Source organism: Anastrepha obliqua, chromosome 2 (assembly GCF_027943255.1).
Source record: "Anastrepha obliqua isolate idAnaObli1 chromosome 2, idAnaObli1_1.0, whole genome shotgun sequence".
NCBI lineage: Eukaryota > Metazoa > Arthropoda > Insecta > Diptera > Tephritidae > Anastrepha > Anastrepha obliqua.
In genome coordinates, this window is record NC_072893.1 from 22,496,457 (window position 1) to 22,518,090 (window position 21,634).

Sequence of the window (21,634 nt, forward strand, 5' to 3'; positions counted from 1 at the left end):
TATCTAATGAGCAAAGCGCTAAATCTAAATCATCGATCTCAAAAAGGCACCCTATATTTATTTCCATGCCTGCATGATAACCATAAATAACTATTTTAGTGCAATATTTATAAATATGTGTAAAAGGTGATTTTTTAAGAGCTGTAGGAAAGTTTTTCAAAAAAATACACGTAAAATTCAGAAAAATGCTTGAAATTTTTATTTAAATTTAAATCCATAGTACAGTCCAATATAATTTAATGTTTGAAGATTATTTCATGCAAGTGTTGACCGCGACTGCGCTTCAAATCGACCATCCGCTTAGTCCAATTTTGGCATATTCTTTCCCATGTTTCGGGCGGTATCTCACATATAAATGTTTTAATGTTGTCTTCCAATGCGTTAATTGAAGCAGGCTTGTCTGAATAGACATGAACTTTAACATAGCCCCACAAAAAATAATCTAAAGGCGTTATATCGCACGATCTGGGTGGCCAATTGACAGGTGCCGAACGTGAAATAAAATGTTCACCGAATTCGCCTCTCAACAAGTCCATTGTTACGCGTGCTGTGTGGCATGTGGCACCCTCTTGCTGAAACTACATGTCATGCAAGTCAAGCTCTTGCATTTTGGGCAAAAAAAGTTGGATATCACTTCACGGTAGCGCTCACCATTCACAGTTACGTTACGATTCGCAGCATCTTTGAAGAAGTACGGTCCAATGATACCTCCAGCCTTTATACCGCATCAAACTGTGACCTTTTCTGGATACATTGGTAGCTCTTGCAATTCTCCAGGCTGTTCTTCACTCCAAAATCGACAGTTCTGCTTATTTACGATACAAAAATGAGCCTCGTCGCTGAACACAATTTTTCGATCAAAAAGTGGATCTTTCCAAGAGCCCATTCACCAAAAATTCTGCGTTGCGGTAGGTCGTTTGGCTTCATAATTCTATCTTTTAGGCGTACTGAATTTTTCAACTCACTGAAGAAAGAACAAATAAAGCTCGTAAGTGAAAACTAAATAATGCCAAATTTTTCACGCGTAGATGACTCTGTTAGAATCCAACCCTCGTAAAGGTATTTGAACCAAATTTCCGCCATTAAAGACATCCTCGCCAAAGCAAAAAACTACACCCTCTACCTCACAATTTATAGAAATCTTACGGCATAACATTTAGTCGTAGCAGCTAAAGAATTTGGAATGATCTTAAAGTAATGGTAATGGTTGTATTAAGGGTTCCATGGACTCCTCTTCATCGAGAAGAAGCTGCATAAACTAATGCTAGATAGTCCTTTGTATTGAGATGTTTATTGCAACCAAAGTAAGTGCTCCACAGAGTAATCTGAGGCCCTTTTTGTCTAGAGTTAGAGCCGATTTTGTTCTGTTAGTATTAAAGTTCAGAAACTTTTTAAAGTGATTAAAGCCGTTTGTGTCGTTCCAGTATTCCTTTATTTTTATTTGGGTGCATTTTTTGGTTTCCTGTTTTACGTTGTTTTTGTTAAAGCCGAAAATTAGGTTGGCTCTTCCGCTCCTTTTTTGGCATACAAGTCTGCCTTCTCGTTTAATTCGTATCCTTCATGTTCTGGTACCCAAAACAGGAAGACCTGGTTAAGAGCCGCCAGTTTGTGGAGTGCGTTGTTCCACTCTATAAGGGCTTTTGAATTAAATGTTTAAGGCTTTGAGGACGGACTGACTGGTCGAAAGTATTTAAATTTTTACTTTTTCGACCCTGTTTCGGATACTGTTTTCATTATGGCAAAATGCCCCGCATGGAAAATTGTTGTATCTGCACTGAGTTGTTGTTATTGTTGTAGCAGCATACTAAACCTTGGCAGCATACTACCGGTCGTTTCCGTCTAGCTCATCTAATGGCAGGCCCAGGAAACCTGCTGTTTCGAAAGGTTGGGTCCAGAGGGAAAGGTGTGTTAGATGAGTAGGTTTGATGGAGGTGATCGGGGTGCCTTCACATGCTGGACATACATTTAGTATGTCGGGTTCAATTCTGGATATGTAGCAGTCTAATCTGCTACAGTAGCCAGAACGTACTTGTGCAAAGGTTACGCGGGTCTCTCGGACCTTAGTACCAATTGCGGTTGTGTGCGCAGAGAAGGAAAGCAAACTATCGAAGGTTACCCCAAAATATTGGGGTTGTTAACAGTCGGTATTGGTATGTCGTTGACTTTGACCTTGAGCTCTAGTTTGACCTCCTTTGTCCAGGTGGTAAAGAAGGCCGCCGCGGAAAAATTGTAGATTCCTCGCAGTGAAGAAGCGAGAAAGGTGGGTCGAGTAATCGTTTACTTTGGCACACAGGCCATCAATGTCATTGCCCGACGCCATTATCGTACAATCGTCAGCGTACGAGATAAGGGAGACGCCCTCTGCGGCAGCTTCGATATATAGAAGTTGAAAAGCAAGGGTGAAAGGACACCACCCAACGGAACACCTTGCTATATCTTCCTCTCTTTAGAGATTTGGTATAGAAAAAGCACTGACGAATGACGACCACTCAGAGAATTCGCGGACCGCGTCTTCAGCTCTGGCGGGAGTGTCGACTGCATAATATCATCTAGCGTCGAGTGGCTGACTGTGTCGAAAGCCTTCTTCAGGTCCAGCGCTACTCGGACAGTCCTCTCCCAGTGATGTTTTAGTTAAGCCCGCGGTTTATCTGGGTGTTTATGGCGGTGAGTGCTGTGGTGCTACTATGCACTCTTCGGAAGCCATGCTGATGTGAGGCTGGGGCCAGATGTTTCGTATAGAGATGTAGTCAAGTATATTTTATCTGCATACAGTGTTAAAGCTTTGTGAGCTCTAGGCCCTTATTCCTGCTACTATGCCCTGAAGCGTTTTGGAACAATTTTTGCGAGCCATCTTGTATCTATGTTGGGCTAGTGTTCCAGTGTAGGTATAAAAATTAAATAAAAAAAATGTCCATATTTTGTATTGAATTGAAAAATAAAAGTGTGATTTTTGCTCTACACACACACATACATACATACATCCAGTTATCTTTCACTAGACTAATAAAATAAAAATAATTACTAATAAGTTACGTGTTTTAAATTTTCTCCCCAGTGGCAGCTCCAAATCACGTCTCAGCGGTAGCCACTCGTCCGGCAGCAGCGGCTATGGCGGCAAACCATCAACGCAAGCTAGCAGGTATGTAACCCAATCAGCTAAATCGATTTGCCCAAAACCTTTTTCGGAGAAGACGTTATGACGTTAATTCTCATGCCAATACAATTCGCTAAAGAACATTTTTTTTTTTGTTTTTCCATTGAAATCACAGTAGCGACATGCACATTAAGCGCGTCAAAGATAAGGCACGCAAGAAGAAGAAGTTGAAATGCTCAACACAAACAAATACTCTTGAAAATCAGGATGATGTTCCGAATACCAGCGAACCACAGAGCGAGGAGCAAATCGCGCTGGCCTGTGACAAGGCAATCGGTAAATTAATACTTTCGTCTCTTGTACGCAATTTCCAAATATTGTATAAGTGCACACACACATATATGTAACTTCTACTCAAATATGAACGAGACGGTATCAATAAAACGGTCCGCGGATGACATTTGGCAAAACTAAATTTTTTATTTTTTAGTAGAACTGTTATAAGCTTACATGGCAAATTTCAGCGTGATATGTCACATAGTTTGTTTTCTGTGCTACTGTAAACAAGTCAAGCTCGAGTGTGTTCTTCGAATTTAACGATGGAAATTCAAGTTGAACAAAGAATTTGTTTGAAATTTTGTTATTCCAACAAAATTTCGGCTTCAGACGCCTTAAAAATGTTGCAGACAACCTATGGGGACTCTCCTCTATCGCGTGCACGTGTTTTCCAGTGGTACAAATCGTTCAAAGAGGGCCGTACATCGGTTGAAAACTTGCCTCATGAACGTCGTCCAGCAACATCAGTAAACGACGAAAACATCGGAAAAGTAAAGGAAATTGTGCTTGAAAATCGCACAAATCGCAAAATCGGTTAACGCTGAATATTATTTAGACGTTTGAAAGCGTTTGCGCGAGAACATTCGTCTTAAAAGGAAGGAATTGTGGGACAACAAGTCATGGTTCTTGCATCACGATAATGCACGAGCTCACACATCACGTCTTGTTCGCGATTATTTGAACAAAAATAATGTTAATATCGTTCCGCAAGCACCGTATTCGCCTGATATGGCTCCATGTGACTTTTTCCTGTTTCCCAAGCTCAAGTTGCCGCTCCGTGGAAAACATTTTGAGACAATTGAAGTCATAAAAGAGAATTCGAAGAACACACTCGAGCTTGACTTGTTTACAGTAGCACAGAAAACAAACTATGTGACATATTACGCTGAAATTTGCCATGTAAGCTTATAACAGTCCTACCAAAAAAACCAAAAATTTATTTTTGCCATATGTCATCCGCGGACCGTTTTATTGATACCGTCTCGTTCATATTTGAGTAGAAGGTACATCAATTATTCATTTATCAATCAAAACATTCAGGAATTGTAGCACAATGCAGCCGCCTGAAGGAAAATAAAGAGACGTCAATCTTGTTGGAGAAGGAGACTACCGAGCAAACTAAGTCGGAGATTTCATTGCAGTTGCCCACACCATCACCATTATCAAGTGAGTTTTAGTAATCTCATAAAATAAATACCAATTTAATACGCAATTAACCCCAATACACTGATCGGACCGACATCGAAAACATTTTATTTTTCGTATCCTTATTCACTCCGCTGGTAGCATTTTCGGGCACTTAACACCGTATTTCGCCGAACTTCGAACATATCTCTCTATCCGCAAACTAGAGTTTGGAGTCGTGCTAGGGCAATCTTTCCAAATAGGCAGGATTGGATCGAGGGGAAAATCTGCACCGAAGCTGGTACCTCTGTCTTCACTGACGGTTCCAAGATGGAATCGGGACTCGGAGCAAGGGTTTTCTCTAAATTAGCCAATTCATCTACTTCCTTGAAATTGCGTGCCAATTTATCTATATCCTTTGAACTGCTGAATACTGCTAGTTTTTTCAAGCAGAAGTCTTTGCGATCCTGCAGGCATGCAAAATGTTTAGGGAACGTGGAAGCGAGACAATATTAACATTTTTTCTGATATTCAAGCCACAGTCAAGGCTCTGATGACGCCATGGTGCAGAACGAAACTCCTTTAAGGAGAAGATCAAATCTTTTGGGTTTGCAGATAACATTTCTCTGATCTGGCTTCAGGGACATAGGAACATAGAGGGAAATGAAATTGCTGATTAGTTTGCTAGGAACGCGACTGAATTGGTCTCAGAGACCTCCTACCCGGTTATTGGCTCATTGGCATCCCCCTGTCTGTTATTAAAAGGGAATCGCTCAACTTATTTCCGAGGACAGCGCAGAGGATTTGGAACATCTTTTAGCCCGAGAAAGTACTGTGGTCTCCTTGCCATTCAATTTCCAAACTTGTAGCTGTGTTTACCGGTCACTGGACGATCGGCACATACGCGGTTAAGCTAGGATTTCCATTTAACCCCCGTGCAGAAGCTGGGAAAGCGTTTAGCACTTTCTCTGTAAATGTCTGGGTTTGACAGCTTAGACTAGATTAAGGTCACTGGGTGCTCCTTTCTTCGACAGCCTGGGGCAGTAAGCCAACCTAAATCCCATCAATCTTGTCCATTAGCTCAGGCTGGCTGTAGATATCTGCCTGTTGGGGGTTCTCATAATGGTATCAAAACGGCGCTTTAGTGCTACTTGAAGAGTGCCAGACTGGCACTTCAACCATTTCACCTACCTACCTACCTTCACTCTGCTCGGTTCTGGGCTTTTATTTTTGCGCCGTCCATGTGGTGTCGGCATCTGCTAGCTCGCACAACATCGCCCTTCTCCAAGTAATCTAGGGCCGACCACGATCTATGCTCCCTAGCAGCTTCCAGTCCAGTGCCATTCCCATGATCTTATCTCATATGTTTCTAAGCGTGTGACCTATCCATCGTCATTTTCTGCGCTTGATTTGCCATAGGATGGGTTCCTCAATCGTTGATCTCCACAGTGCGTCGTCGCTGGACGTATTCGGCCAGAATGATGAGGCCAGATGTTCTGGAGGCATTTGTTGGCAAATCATTGTAGCCTCTGCATGGTGGTGTTAGAAACCAGCCATGTTTCACTTCCGTACAATAATACTGACTTCGCACATGAGCTGAATATTAGCAGTTTAGAGCGCCTGGAGATTTGCGAGCTCGCACGTACTGCATGCATTCGCCTGAAGGCGGTCGTTGCTTTGTTTAACCTGCAGTTGGCATCTTCATCTGCTCCGCCGTCTACTGTGATAGTGCAGCCGCTTTCGACAAATTCCACCAGGTGCCCGCCAACCAATATCTGCCTTGTTTTATTGCGGTTGGCTCTCATAGCCTTCATCTTGGCGATATTGACCTTCAGCCCGATAACGCGTGCAAGCATGACTAGTGTGTGCGCCTTCCCTTGGATCTCAGTAAATTTGTGAAAGAGTAGACAGATGTCATCGGCGAAGTCCACGTCCTCAAGATATCTGGTGAAACTCCATACGATGCCTCTTTAGTGCAGGGTCAATTGGCTCATAACGTCGTCTAGGACGATGGCGAAGGAAGTGGCAACTAGGGACAACCTTGCTTTACGTCTGCGTTGGTGGTGAGTGGGTCGCTGATGTTGCCGTTGTGAAGCACTGCCAATTCGGAGTTCTCGTAAAGGGCTCTCATGAGGCGGATTATTTTAGCGGGAACTCCCTTTCTACTCAACGCCAACCATATTGAGTGTCATTTGATTGTGTCGAATCTCTTCTTAAAGTCAACGAACAGCATGAAAAGCTCGGTGTGCCACGCAACTTATTGCTCTATTATGACGCAAAGAGTATTGGTTTGGTCAACAGAGCTTCGATGAGAGCGATGTCCAACTTATTCGTCCCTTAAAAGGCGTTCGATACATTGGAGTCGGCTTTGTATGATTGTGGCCACAATTTTGTAGATGGCGTTGAGTAGAGTTATTCCTCGCCAGTTTCCGCAGTCACGCAAATGGCCTTTCTTGATCAGCTTTGCGATGATGCCGGCAGCTATGTGATTTTGCGGTTTTCGATTGAAAATTCGTGTTTCTACCCATGCAAAATCTGTCAAACCAAAAACTAGTTATCGCTGAAAACTACTTGAAAACTTACGTTCCACTCTTCCAAGTCTGTGTCTGCGCTAGTTCTTCCAATAGGTTAATCGAAATGGAAAGCATGTTTTGTAATATCTACATTTTCATTATCATTTTTGATTGCTAGTCAACAAACATCAAAAGAAATAATCCGGAAAAATTCAAACAAAAAGAGAAATCTATGGTCCGAAAGCGTGAACATCTTTTGATGGAGATATGGCAAACGAAAGCTGTTGCTTTGCGCAGGCATAGCAAAAACGAGCATATTTTTAAAGAGATGGAACTGTATATGCAGCAGCAGCGTCTCAAGTGCTACTCTTTTTATCCAGCGAAATTGCTTTTCGAAAATTAGAGTTTTTCTTTTCAAGAGTAGGCCGAAGGTAGATATGAACTTCTATACATGAGAAAGTGTTTCTTGAAGCGCTTATTACCCTTTATTTGGTAAAGCACTTCCCAAACACACTGAATGCGTTTCTGGAACGGCCGCCGTAGCCGAATGGGTTGGTGTGTGACTTCCATTCGGGAGTGCCTAAGTTCGAGTCTCCATGGACGAAACAAAAAAAATTATAGAAAAAGTTTCCCAATAGCTGTCAGCCCCTCCTCAGGCAAAGGCTAGTCTCCGAGTGTATTTCTGCCACGAAAAAGCTCCTCATAAAAACCATTTACCGCTCAGAGTTGGCTTAAAACTGTAGGTCCCTCCGTTTTTGGAAGAACTTCAAGATGCACGCCGCAAATAGGAAGATGTTATGTTTAGTTGGTAACAGCTCTTAAAAGAACCCATACCAATTTATTTCAATCGAGGAAGTCGAGTGGTTTCCCTTTTCCATCACAGCAACACAACAGCTCTCGAGTCAGCAGTTGGGGTGACCAAATTAATAGAAACATGGTTCCAACTTGTTTCCCATCCCACTATTCTCCAGCCTTTTTTTTGTCGCACAGTGTTAATATCCTCCCTCATACATATTTTTACTTTCAGCTATCACACAGCAAGGCGGAAAATCGGAAAGAACCTGCGAATCGGCACCAGGAAAATTGGAAAACTCCGGCAAGGCGGAGAAACTTAAAGAGGTGAGGCGAAATATGAACTTAAATATTTTTCTAGCAAATATTCTTAGAAGTGCCTAAGTTCAGGCAATAGAAATATCGATATTTATAAATCAAGGGAGTGCAGATTATCTTGGAAAGCTTTGAAATCCAGTTTCGATTTTTGATCGCTCAAATCTTTTTTTTTATTAGTCGCTCAAATACTTTTCAACAAAAATGTTTTGTACAAAGAAACCGGAGATCCTTTGAAAGACTCTAATTAGTTGCTTCTTCGTTTAAAGGGTTTTTTATAGGAAATTATATCGATAAGTGTTGCCAGTTGTTTCTCAACAGACCTGAGTATCAGCCTTCATGTGAACAAAGTCATAGTTCCCCCTCTGCAAATGAGGAACTTGCTTTGGAAACGCATTGGTTATGGGAACACTCAACCCCGTGCAAAACTGACAAAATTATGCTAAGCACTCGGAATACGAAAACTGCAAACTTTATTTTATCACTGCTAGGAAAGGTTGCCAAATATTGGTTGGAGTACAAACTCGTAGCTGTGTTAACCGGTCACTGGACGATCGACATATACGCGGAAAAGCTAGGGTTACCATTTAACTCCCATTGCAGAAGCTGTAGGGACCGCTCAGAGAAGGAGGTTGTTGAGCACTTTCTCTGTAAATTTCCGATTAAGGTCGCTGGGTGCTCCTTTCTTCGACAGCCTGGGGCAGTGCGCCAACTTAAATCCCATCAATCTTCGCCATTATATCAACAACTCAGGCTGGCTGTAGATATCTGCCTGTTGGAGGTCTCATAATAGTATCAAACGGCGTTTTAGTACTACTTAAAGAGTGCCAGACTGACACTTCAACCATTTCATCTACTTACCTATCTACTGACCTATCACTGTCTGGTCCCACTTCACGCAGCCAAAATGGGATTAGTCCAGAGCGAAACAAATGCTAGAGGTACTTTGGAACACCTACTTTGCCACTGCCCTGCTCTTTGTAGGACTCGACAAATGTGCCTAGGATCAACATATTTTTCATCCTTTAAGGATATTGCTTACAAAAGTCTGAACGGCTTGATAAAACTCGCGATGGACAACACAGACAGAAAACACTATGGCCCCTAAAAGACAGTCAGCACTACCTAACCTAACCTACCCCTGTGCAAAACTATCGATGATGATTGCACCTATAGAGATTTTAGAAAGGCACTGCCGATACTACTGATAGTAATAGCCATAGGGATATTAGGGGTATTCATACTTCTTCTTCTTAATTGGCGCGATTATCGCTTAAACGATTTTTGCCGAGTCTGCCAAAGCACGCCAGTCGTTTCTTTTTCGTGCTCACCGGCTCCAGTTGGAAATACCAAGTGAAGCAAAGTCCTTCTCCGCCTGATCTTTCCAACGCAGAGGAGGCCTTCCTCTTCCTCTGCTTCCTCCCCTTCCTTTGCTGCCACCAGCTGGCACCGCATCGAATTCTTTCAGAGCCGGAGCGTTTGTATCCATTCGGTCGACATGACGCAGCCAACGAAGCCGCTGGATCTTTATTCGCTGCGCTTTGTCCATCGCTTGCAAGATTCGCCGTTTCCAACGTGCAAAGGTTCAAAAATCTTCCGCAGAATATTTCACTCAATGGATGGTTCCGTGTATAGAAGTCCACGCAAGGGGGGAAAGGACCTGATTGCCAGTCACTTGGGAGTAGCCGGGACGATTCTTCTACATACAGTCCAAGCAGCAACGGGCGAATTCGGGACTTCGCCCAAGTATACTATGGGTAACTCACGAACATCCGTTTCAGAACAAACTAATGTGAGAAGGCGAAGCGTCCCATCATATCTGATTGTGCGCTGGGTATGGGACCCGCCACGTCGAAATCTTCCTACGTCATTCAATATTGCAAAAAGCCCATATTGTAGAAACAGGAACTTATTTGTGCCAGTTAGTTGCAAAAAAAATAGCATCTAGTTTTAATCTCTGTTGTTTAATCTGTACCTCTAATCTTTGTTATCCCCTTCTAACCCTCTCAATCGCAGGAGAGTTTCTGCTGTGTCATATCAATGCATGACGGCATCGTGCTCTTCACTACACCCAGCATAACAGATGTGCTCGGTTTTCCACGTGACATGTGGCTGGGACGTTCATTCATCGATTTCGTACATCCTAAAGACCGTGCCACCTTTGCTAGTCAAATCACTACCGGCATACCAATTGCAGAGTCCCGCAACAGCGAGCCCAAGGATGCGCGCACCACCTTCTGTGTGATGCTACGCCGTTATCGCGGCTTAAAATCTCGAGGTTATGGCGTCATTGGACGCCCTGTTAGCTATGAGCCATTCCGTTTGGGACTCACATTCCGCGAAGCGCCCGAAGAAGCGCGTCCCGACAACCTGGTCTCGAATGGAACCAATATGTTGCTAGTCATATGTGCTACGCCCATTAAGAGCTCCTATATTGGTATGTATAGATTTTTGGTTTGGTATTTCTTGGCTCTTTTACATTCGCGCACTCGATTGCACTTCCCGTTTCAGTGCCAGATGAAATACTCTCGCGCAAGAGTCCGAAATTCTCAATACGACACACAGCAACGGGTATCATTTCACATGTGGATAGCGCTGCCGTGTCGACGTTGGGCTATTTACCGCAAGATCTGATTGGACGTACAATATTTGACTTTTATCATCCAGAAGATCTGATGGTTTTAAAGGAAATCTATGAAACTGTCATGAAAAAGGGACAAACAGCGGGCGCTTCATTCTGCAGCAAGCCGTATCGTTTTCTGATACAGAACGGTTGCTATATACTAATGGAGACGGAGTGGACCAGTTTCGTAAATCCGTGGTCTCGTAAACTGGAATTTGTTATAGGCCATCATAGAGTATTTCAAGGTAAGCGATAAAGTGAGTGGCAAGCTGCAAATCACTTAGTGCAATCACTCATGTATTTCCAGGTCCGAAGCATTGTAATGTTTTCGATTTGGCGCCGACCAACAAGCCAAAGCTTTCTGATGAGGTGCGTAGTCGCAATATGCGCATAAGAGATGAGATACTCAAATTGCTCGAGGAAACAATATCGAGACCTTCGGACACGGTAAAGCAGGAGGTTTCACGTCGTTGTCAAGCGTTAGCTTCCTTCATGGAAACTTTAATGGACGAGGTCACGCGCACGGATCTCAAGTTAGAACTACCACATGAAAACGAATTGACCGTCTCTGAACGAGATTCGGTAATGTTGGGCGAGATATCACCACATCACGACTACTACGATAGCAAAAGTTCAACGGAAACGCCGCCTAGTTACAACCAATTGAATTATAATGAAAATCTTCAACGTTTTTTTAACAGCAAGCCTGTCACCGCGCCCGTCGAAGACGATCCCATGAAGAACGAGAAATCTTACAGTATTTCGGCCGATGCACGGAATACACTGAGCCCGGTGCAATGTTTCGAAGGTAGTGGCGGTAGTGGGTCGTCGGGAAATTTTACCTCCGGCAGCAACATACACATGAGCAGCATTGCAAACACAAGCAACACCGGCACCTCGTCGGGCAGTGCCCAGCTGGTGACATTGACCGAATCGCTATTGAACAAGCACAATGATGAAATGGAGAAATTTATGCTGAAGAAACATAGAGAGGCACGTGGTCGTTGTGGTGAGAAGAGTAAGAAGGTTTCCGAGAAGGTGATGGAGTATAGCGGACCGGGGCATGGACTAAAGCGAGGCGGCTCACATTCTTGGGAAGGCGACGCCAACAAGCCGAAACATCAGCACACGAACGTAATGGATGCGCAACGCGAATATGTAGATCATCACAACTTGGCGGTGAGTTCGAGCAACAAAGCTTACGGTACACTACAAACGACGCTGGGCGATACATCGTACGCTGCCGCCGGTCTCTCCTGTTCGCGCAACGTTAATCTTTGGCCACCCTTCTCGGTCGGTCTCACATCTTCGCACACATCGCAAACTGTGGCGCAAAGCGGTTTCACACCTCAACACAGCATCTTTCCGACTTTCTACTACATACCAGTGACAGCGACTGCCGCAACACAAGCTCCAGCAAAGCCAGTCGTGTCCGATATGCCAAGCACGTCGGCGCAGGCGCTGCCGTTGCAATACATGACCGGACTTATGTATCCCCACCCGTCTCTATTCTATACACATCCCGCAACGGCAATGATGTACCAGCCCATGTCCTTTTCGAATATTGGCAACTCGCTGGCGTTGTCAGAGCAGTCGAGCAGTACGAACGCTTTTAAAACGGTTAGTGGATGAAATAAATAAATTTTAACGGTATTAATTTTGCGTTATTAACTCGCAGAGTCAACCGGTTATGCTGGCTCCAACGCCAACGAAGACACAAGGCGCTTTCCATTCCATCACACCAGCTCAACCCCAACGTCCATCGTCGCAGGCGACGTCTATAAAGGCCGAACCGGGTTCGAATATGGTGAGGGAATTTCAAGCCTTGGTTAAATTGAATATTTTGTATTATTCGTATTATTTATTATTATTATAATTTTTAATTTATATGTGCACCTATGAAGGCACCTTCGGATTCCTCCAAAAAGGGTATAGCTGACTCGCCAATTCCATCGGTTGTTGGCGATTACGTTTCGGATCAACACAATCCAAATGATCTGAAGGTGCGTAAGTTGAAATTGGATTTTTTTGTTTTTTGGTTGTTTGTTGTACCTATATAAAATCGGAGGAAATTTAATTTTTAGACCCAATTGGTATTAAACCAGTAGTTCATATAATTTTTCTGGTTATATTTTGTAGCCCAATACAGACAGCAATGGAAACAGCGACGACATGGATGGTTCCAGCTTCTCGTCTTTTTACTCATCTTTTATAAAAACTACCGATGGATCGGATAGCCCGCAAGAAAACGATAAGGAGGGAAAACATCGAAAATATAAAGTATGTTTTTAGCTTAGTAATGCAATTTCGTTGATATTCACTATAGTTATGACATACCACTGAGTCCAACAATCAGCGAGCTAGAACTCAAACACCATCCCAAGGTTTCCGAACTTAAGCAGGAACTCATATCTGGGTACTTCTGGTAGGCCACTTCTAAAAGCCTACCCACATTTCCGATAGTATTCTGCCCTAGGTCAGAAGCACCTTACAGCCAATTCAGCTCTTCTGACGAAAGGTGTTCCGTTACGCCTTCATTTTTGAATGCACATCAAAGACCTCAATAAACTAATCCCGCACAGCTATCAACCTTTGAAGCCGACTATTTACAGCCTTTTGTTTAGCAAAGCATGGCAGTAGAATTTTTCTACACCTCTACCTCGAGTGAGACCAAGCGCAAACTCTGCATTCCGCTTGATTTTTCCAATTACCTAAAAAATGAAATTATTTATTTTACATTCCCAAGGCTGAGGTACTCGAAAATGCCACCTCGAGCAAGCTAAAGGTGCCGCATACATGTTATAGTAGCAGCATACAGGCTCCTTCTTATTGTTGACGCCTGCGAAACTCTGCGCGTCTTAGATCGTTATGAGTCTGTGTTAGATGCGCGCAGATTCTCTTCCAGTTACACTGGTCGACAAAAAATGATTATTTTTCTGATTCAAGCATCGGACCCGGCCTATCTTATAGATTTTTCATCACTGAATACGAATCTGACCTTAAAAAGTTTCCATCACGTCAAGATTTTGAAAAAAATTAGTTCAAAAAGTCAAAAAAACGTGTTTTTGACCATTTTTGACCAAATGTAGTGGATGAACCTGAGGTGATGGAAGCTTCTACCTAGCCTTAAACTGAAGCCTGAACCTTCAGTTATAAGATCCAAATCGAAAATACCCTGAATTAATTGTAAATTTTGATGTAGCACAATTTTTTTAACTGCTCGCGCACGATTTTCATAGGTGCAGCCATGCAGGCTAGTTAGCCTTATCATAGCGGTGCGCTGACTTGTACCTTTTACCTATCATGTTTTTAGTTATTGGGTTTGCTTAGCACGATTCGGAATTATTAGATATATATGTTATCAGAACTGCACTTTACATATCTTTTGTGATAAAAAGTTCATTTTTAATTGACACTTCAACATAAATTGGTCAATCAATATCTTCGAAGTTTCTTTATCATCAGTTTTTTTCAGGACTACATCTCAATTTCTTAATATTAGAATCTGATCTTTACCTACATCAGATATTTTTCAAATATATAAGTTTTTTGGTTTTTATACTTTAACTGATTCCTCAGGTTTTACTATGCCTAGAGTTTGTAAAACGGATCCAAATTTATTCTGTTACATTTGTGGACAGTTTATGACAAGAAAGCAGAGGCGCACATTAACTCCTGCTACTAAAGAGTCATATGAATATTATTTTAGTTTAAAAATAATAAATTTTGATAAAATTTGGACTCCAAACTTTTGCTGTAATCATTGTACATCAAATTTGTTTTTATGGAGACGAGGACAGCGTCCTTCCATGTCTTTTGGTACTCCAATGATATGGAAAGAACCAATAGATCATTTTACTAATTGTTACTTTTGTAGTATAAATACTTCTGGTTATTCTGGGAAGAATAAATGTAAAATCGAATATCCAAATGTATCTTCAGTGACTTACCCGCAAAATCACAGTGAACTCTTACCTGTACCAAAACTACCAAAACTTGCTCAAGAAGACGATTTAGTGACAGATAAATGTACTTATTTACAATCAGTGGATGGTTGTAAAGAACCAGAAGAAATGTCCGATTCTGAGTGTTTTGATACCATTTCTGATCAACCAATTCTTATAAATCAGTCAAAACTAAATGATTTAGAGATCTGAAATTATCAAAACTTCAGAGTGAGTTACTTGGTTCTCGGCTAAAAGAATGGAACATGCTTGAACCCGGAACTTTTATAACTCACGTTAGAAAGCGACAGAGAAATTTGGAATCGTATTTCTCTATGAGTGGTGAACTTGTCTACTGTAATGATGTTGACGGCCTTATGATGGAATTAGGAAGAGAACATAAGCCATGTGAATGGCGTTTATTCATAGACGCATCCAAAGACAGTTTAAAGGCAGTTCTTCTGTTTAATGGAAATTTATATCCATCTGTCCCTGTTGCTCACGCTGCTAAAATGAAAGAGACATATAAAAATATGAAAGTGCTTCTAGATTGTATTAACTATTCAAACTACAAATGGCAGACTTAAAAGTTGTAGCAATTGTACTTGGCTTGCAAACTGGATATACGAAGTTCTGCTGTTTTCTTTGCGAATGGGACAGTAGAGCAAGAGATAAGCATTACAAAGTTAAAGCGTGGCCTAAGAGAAAGGAATTTATTCCAGGAGCCAAAAATGTCTCAAGTAAACCTCTTGTTGATTCAAATGACATCATTTTACCACCACTTCATATCAAACTTGGCCTGATGAAAAATTTTGTAAAAGCCATGGATAAAACTGGTAAAGGATTTCTACATTTAAAAGAAAAATTTAAATATCTGAGTGATGCTAAGTTGAAAGAGGGCATTTTTGTTGGTCCAGAAATTCGCCAAGTGTTAAAAGATGAAGAATTTCAAAAAAAGCTCACCGCTAAGGAAAAAGCTGCCTGGATATCATTCAAGGAAGTATGCGCGAATTTTCTGGGTAGCAGACGATCTGACAAGTACAAAACGTTAGTTGCAAATATGTTGAAAAACTATGAACGATTGGGCTGCAACATGTCCTTGAAGATACATTTTCTTGACTCGCATTTGGATTTTTTCCCACAAAATTGTGGAGACGTTAGCGATGAGCATGGTGAGAGATTTCATCAAGATATAAAAACTATGGAGAAAAGATATCAAGGAAAATGGAATCCTAGCATGCTTGCTGATTACTGCTGGGGCTTATTAAAAGATGATGATTGCAATTACTCTAGAAAGTCACAAAGATTAACCTTCCCAAGTCTGCCGAATAAAAATCAAATTTTAGAAAATGAAAGTACTCAAAACTAAATTCTTTATCCTTTGTGTGTTTCTTCTTATTCCTTAAAACCTTGAGAAAACTTACAAAGATTAGAAGCATCCGTGAAACTTGTATTTGAAGAACAAATTGTGGATTCAAAAAATTCAAACAAAGAAGGAAGAAATTCCTTTCTAAGGAATAACAAAAAATTACCACAAATGCGAGAATATTAATAAACAAAAAAAACAAAAAGGAAAAAAAAACATACAAAAAAATTTTTTAAAATAAAAAAGAACAAAAAAAAACAAAAGTGGAGTGTAAAATACTGACAGCCTCCTCGTGGCACATTCTGGGGTCGTGAATTTAATAAATTTATTATGCACTAAAATATTGGTTCACCAGCTAATGTCAGATTATAAAACTTTATTACTACTTTCAAAAATTAGTCTAATATAACTATATACTTTCATCTTTCAATAGTTGTTCGTAAAGTAAAAAGTAATTTAGATCACCATATTGGTTTTGCCTTTTAAAATTATGATGTCATATTTGTCTTCAGCGCATCATAAAACCAAACATTGAAAGAAATTTTTAGCTGACCCAGCTAACCGTATAGCTGAATTGCGATTAGCTTGAAATTAAGGTGTAACAGTTAGAAATATGTGTCTTTGGTAGAAATATAGCTAATAGCTAGAAATATTTCTAACTGTAACAACTAAATTTCTAGACAAACGAAATTCTACATACAATTTTTGCCTTTCCTTTAATTCTAAGACAAGCTGCAAAATCAAATTTTTATTTGATTTTATTAAATTTTTATTTTCGCCATCTTGAATCCGACACTTTCAATTTTGAAATTACAACTTCCGAATCGTGCTAAGCAAACCCAATAACTAAAAACATGATAGGTAAAAGGTACAAGTCAGCGCACCGCTATGATAAGGCTAACTAGCCTGCATGGCTGCACCTATGAAAATCGTGCGCGAGCAGTTAAAAAAATTGTGCTACATCAAAATTTACAATTAATTCAGGGTATTTTCGATTTGGATCTTATAACTGAAGGTTCAGGCTCAGTTTAAGGCTAGGTAGAAGCTTCCATCACCTCAGGTTCATCCACTACATTTGGTCAAAAATGGTCAAAAACACGTGTTTTTGACTTTTTGAACTAATTTTTCTCAAAATCTTGACGTGATGGAAACTTTTTAAGGTCAGATTCGTATTCAGCGATGAAAAATCTATAAGATAGGCCGGGTCCGATGCTTGAATCATTTTCAGTGTCGACCTGTGTTATTAGCTGATTTCAGCATACAATCCATATAATTTCTCCGCTTAGAAATTTATTGGTTCTGGGTGCGTAGCGTGAGCATTGGAACCAGACGTGTTCAACATTATCTTCCCTCTGCGTGCAGATTGGACAGTTGGGTGAACTGTCATGGCCAAATCTATGGAGATATTTTCTAAATACCCCGTGTCCTGAAAGGAATTAAGTTAGGTGGTGTTTGTTCCCCCGTGGTTCCTTTCTAATAACGTTGTAAGGATAGGTATTATCTCATGCGTCCATCTACCCTTAGGTGACCTGTTCCATCGATCGAATGACGCCTTTCTTCTTCAGCGATTTCTTTATGCCTTGCTCTATCGTCGAGTTCGGATAGCCTTATAAATAAGCTCTGCATTTCTTTAGCCAAAATGTTAAGTGATGCGTCAATGACGAACGATGCGACATCAGAAATTATGTGAAAGCCGCAGATTGTTCGCAAAGGGTTTAGCCGATAGACGGCTTTTAGTTTTTTTGCATAGCTATTTATGTTCATTAGTTTTGCGGGAATACCAAATTCAGACATCTCGGTATCCAGCGAAACTAATACGGCTATGCATGATGACGTTGCTCAACACCAGCAGCACCGTCAGAATTGGGAAGGACCTCTCCGAGCCGTTTGATACCAAACGAGGTTTCAGAACGGGTTACTCGCTATTGTGTACAAACCGCAGAACTTAATCGCTCAGGCACAATATTTTATAAGAGCGTACAATTGCTGGCGTATGCCGATGATATTGACATCATCGGCCTTAACAACCGCGCTGTTAGTTCTGCCTTCTCCAAACTGGATAAAGAGGCAAAGCGGATGGGTCTGGTGGTGAACGAGGACAAAACGAAGTACCTCCTGTTTTCAAACAAACAGTCGTTGCACTCGCGTATCGGCACCCACGCCACTGTTGACAGTTATAATTTCGAGGTTGTAAAAGACTTCGTATATTAAGGAGCAACCATCAACACCGATAACAATGTCAGCCTTGAAATCCAACGTAGAATCTCTCTTGCCAACAAGTGCTACTTTGGACTAAGTAGGCAATTGAGTAGTAAAGTCCTCTCTCGACGAACAAAACTAACACTCTACAAGACTCTCATCATGCCCGTCCTAACGTATGGCGCAGAAGCTTGGACGATGACAACATCCGATGAAGCGACGCTTGGAGTGTTTGAGAGAGAGATTCTGCGCAAGATTTTTGAACCTTTTCACGTTGGCAACGGCGAATATCGCAGGCGATGGAACGATGAACTGTATGAGCTTAAGGGGTTAGGTGGGTTTCAAAAGCTCAAAATAGGTACATTTTTATGAATTTTTTTTTATTTAATCAACAGAATAATTATTTCATTCCATCAATTTAACACATAAAAGATACATATTTTATAAGTAGTTTGTGAAATTTTCATTGAAAAATTTTGAAAATTAAGGCGTGGACACGTCGTCTCCTATGACCCCTCAAAAAAAAGTTCTCTCGGCGTAGTCAGGATAACTCATGACAGATTCATCTGAAATTCAAAAACAAAAAAAAACAAAAATTACATTTTTGGCGGCGTTGAAAACAAAAAACCCTTATTTTGAGTAGAATTTGCACCCTTCATGCCCTTGAAAAATTACTTGGAATAGAAAAAAAAAATTCCTTCGTTCAAGCACGAGATAATGTTATTTTGAAGAAGTGTGCAAAATTTGAAAGAGATCGGTTCATAAGTTTTCGAGAAATCGTGACTACCGACTTAAAAAATCGAGTTTTGAGATAAACGCGTTTAAAAACGAAACGCTGCACTGACATGGCCTGATGGGCGGAACTTCTGAAGGGTCTATCTCGTAGAATTTTACTCGGATCAATTTGAAATTTTAGGAGAATATTTTAAACATATTATACTATTTAATAAGACAAAAAAAAAATCGATTTTTTGAAATTTTGAAACCCACCTAACCCCTTAACGAGGATATAGACATAGCGCAGCGAATAAAGATCGAGCGGCTACGTTGGATGGGTCATGTCATCCGAATGGATACAAACGCTTCGGCTCAGAAAGTATTCGATGCGGTACCAGCTGGTGGTTGTAGAGGAAGAGGAAGGCCTCCTCTGCGTTGGAAAGATCAGGTGGAGAAGGCCTTGGCTTCACTTGGTGTGTCCAATTGGCGCCGGTTAGCACGAGAAAGAACCGACTGGTACGCTTTGTTAAACTCGACCAAAATCGCGTAAGCGGTTATCGCGCCAATTAAGAAGAAGAATTTAGGTTCATTCCATCAGCCCAGATCGGTGCCGCGTACAGAAGCACGGAGCTGACAACTCTACTATAAAGTATTATTTTGCTATAACTACCGGGCCACCATTGTTTGGTATTATTCATGCCAGACAGGACTGCACACTGGATACCTTCTTCACAGCGTATTCTAGGTGCGTTTTAAAGTTTAGACGACTAACAATCATCACGCCTAGGTAGTTAATGGCGTGTTTTGAAGCGATAGTTACAGTCCCAACTTTTGACTTCATGTATTATACTGCCTTCCTGCTGCTTATTACAGCCCCATCAGTTTTGCGCTCAACTAATTTCACGTTCATGGACGTCAACCAAGCCTTGATCTTACTTGCTGAGTCGCTGGCGATCCTCTCAATATCTTGGATGTGTTTTATCACTATTACCACCGCAATATCATCCGCAAATCCAAGGTCTGATGAAGCCGATATGTCTCATTTGACTGGCGGAAGTTTAAACATTGAGACTAAAACAAATAAGAAATAAAGGCCTATTACCACCGGTGAAATCAATAAGCACGATTTTACGATCGCAAAATAAGCGCACTTCAAGCATTCGTCCACAAAATTTTTAGTCAAGTTAATGTCTTCGATTAAGACAAGACTACAAATGAGCAAAAAATTTTAAAATTTCGGTTTGTTGCGGATCGTGGCGAGGAGCTCGCTTAACATGTTCATACCAGAACTTGAAAGCAAAAGAAGTTGCCTTACGGTGTATAAGCTTAAATCCGCTGTTTTTTAGTAAAAAAACCCATTTTTTTTATAGAAAGCAAAAAAATAATTTATTCAAAGTATTTGCCCTCGCTAGCTATACATTTTTCCCATCTCTCGGGCAATTTGTGTATACCACGCCAAAAGAATTCTTCATCTTTCGAGGCGAACCACTCGTCAAGCCATTTCCGGACGTCTTCGTACGAATCGAAGTGCTGTTCGGCGAGCGCGTGACCCATCGATGAAAACAGATGATAGTCCGAAGGGGCCAGGTCTGGTGAATAAGCGGGATGAGGTAGCACCTCCCAATTGATTGTCTCCAAGTAGTTTTGGACCATTCTTGACGTGTGCGATGGGGCGTTGTCGTGGAGGAAAATCAGCTTCTCATGTCTTTGTTCATAACGAGGCCTTTTTTCACGCAAAGCACGGCGCAATTTGATGAGTTGTTGGTGGTAGCGATGAGAATTAGCAGTTTCACCAGGTTTCAACAGCTCATAGTAAACGACACCCTGCTGATCCCACCAAACGCACAGCATCGTCTTGCGTCCAAAGCGATTAGGTCTTGATGAAGAAGTTGATGGTTGGCCGGGATCGACCCATGATTTTTTTCGTTTAGGATTCTCAAAGTATATCCACTTTTCATCGCTAGTCACCACAAGACGCAGGAACGACTTTCTTTTATGCCTAGCCAGCAAGATTTCGCATGTGTTTTGGCGTCGCTCCATCTGTCTATCGTTCAATTCATGGGGTATCCATTTTCCGACTTTTTGGACCTTTCCCATGGCACGTAAACGCATGGAAATGGCTGGTTGAGTGACACCTAACTGCTCGGCAAGCATTTTTTGCGATTGGGTATCGTCCTCATCCAAAAGAGCCTGCAATTCATGGTCCTCAACTTTTCTGGGCCGATTTTCACGCTTCTTGTCACTCAAGTCAAAATGACCGTCTTTGAACCGACGAAACCAGTCTCTGCAAGTTGTTTCCGATAATGCACTGTCACCATAGGCCTCCACAAGCATTCGATGCGATTCGGCAGCCGATTTCTTCAAATTAAAGCAAAAAAGTAGAGCTTCCCGCATATGCTCTTTTTTTGGCACAAAATTAGACATGATTACGCAAGGAAAAAAGTGTGTTGCTGTATGAAATCACTGATGATGTGCAGTGATTGATGTAAACAGGTGTCGAACCCATGCAAAAAAAAATATGGCATTTCTATGGTAACTTGATATGCTCACTAACGCCATCTACGAGCAATCAGCGGATTTAAGCTTATACACCGGTAAGTCGTTAGGTGA

At 41.4% G+C, this 21,634-nt stretch overlaps 1 protein-coding gene across 1 annotated transcript in view; it reads left to right on the top strand.

Moving 5' to 3' along the window:
* The window catches only part of LOC129238619 (period circadian protein), a 52,693-nt gene that overhangs the window by 27,212 nt on the left and 3,847 nt on the right, over positions 1–21,634 (top strand). Inside the window, exons 3-12 of the mRNA XM_054873700.1 lie at positions 3,056–3,139; positions 3,270–3,430; positions 4,472–4,597; positions 8,096–8,187; positions 10,192–10,612; positions 10,687–11,043; positions 11,106–12,418; positions 12,477–12,605; positions 12,703–12,801; positions 12,938–13,078. Coding sequence (XP_054729675.1) covers positions 3,056–3,139; positions 3,270–3,430; positions 4,472–4,597; positions 8,096–8,187; positions 10,192–10,612; positions 10,687–11,043; positions 11,106–12,418; positions 12,477–12,605; positions 12,703–12,801; positions 12,938–13,078 — 2,923 coding nt within the window. The remainder of the gene's footprint in view (positions 1–3,055; positions 3,140–3,269; positions 3,431–4,471; positions 4,598–8,095; positions 8,188–10,191; positions 10,613–10,686; positions 11,044–11,105; positions 12,419–12,476; positions 12,606–12,702; positions 12,802–12,937; positions 13,079–21,634) is intronic.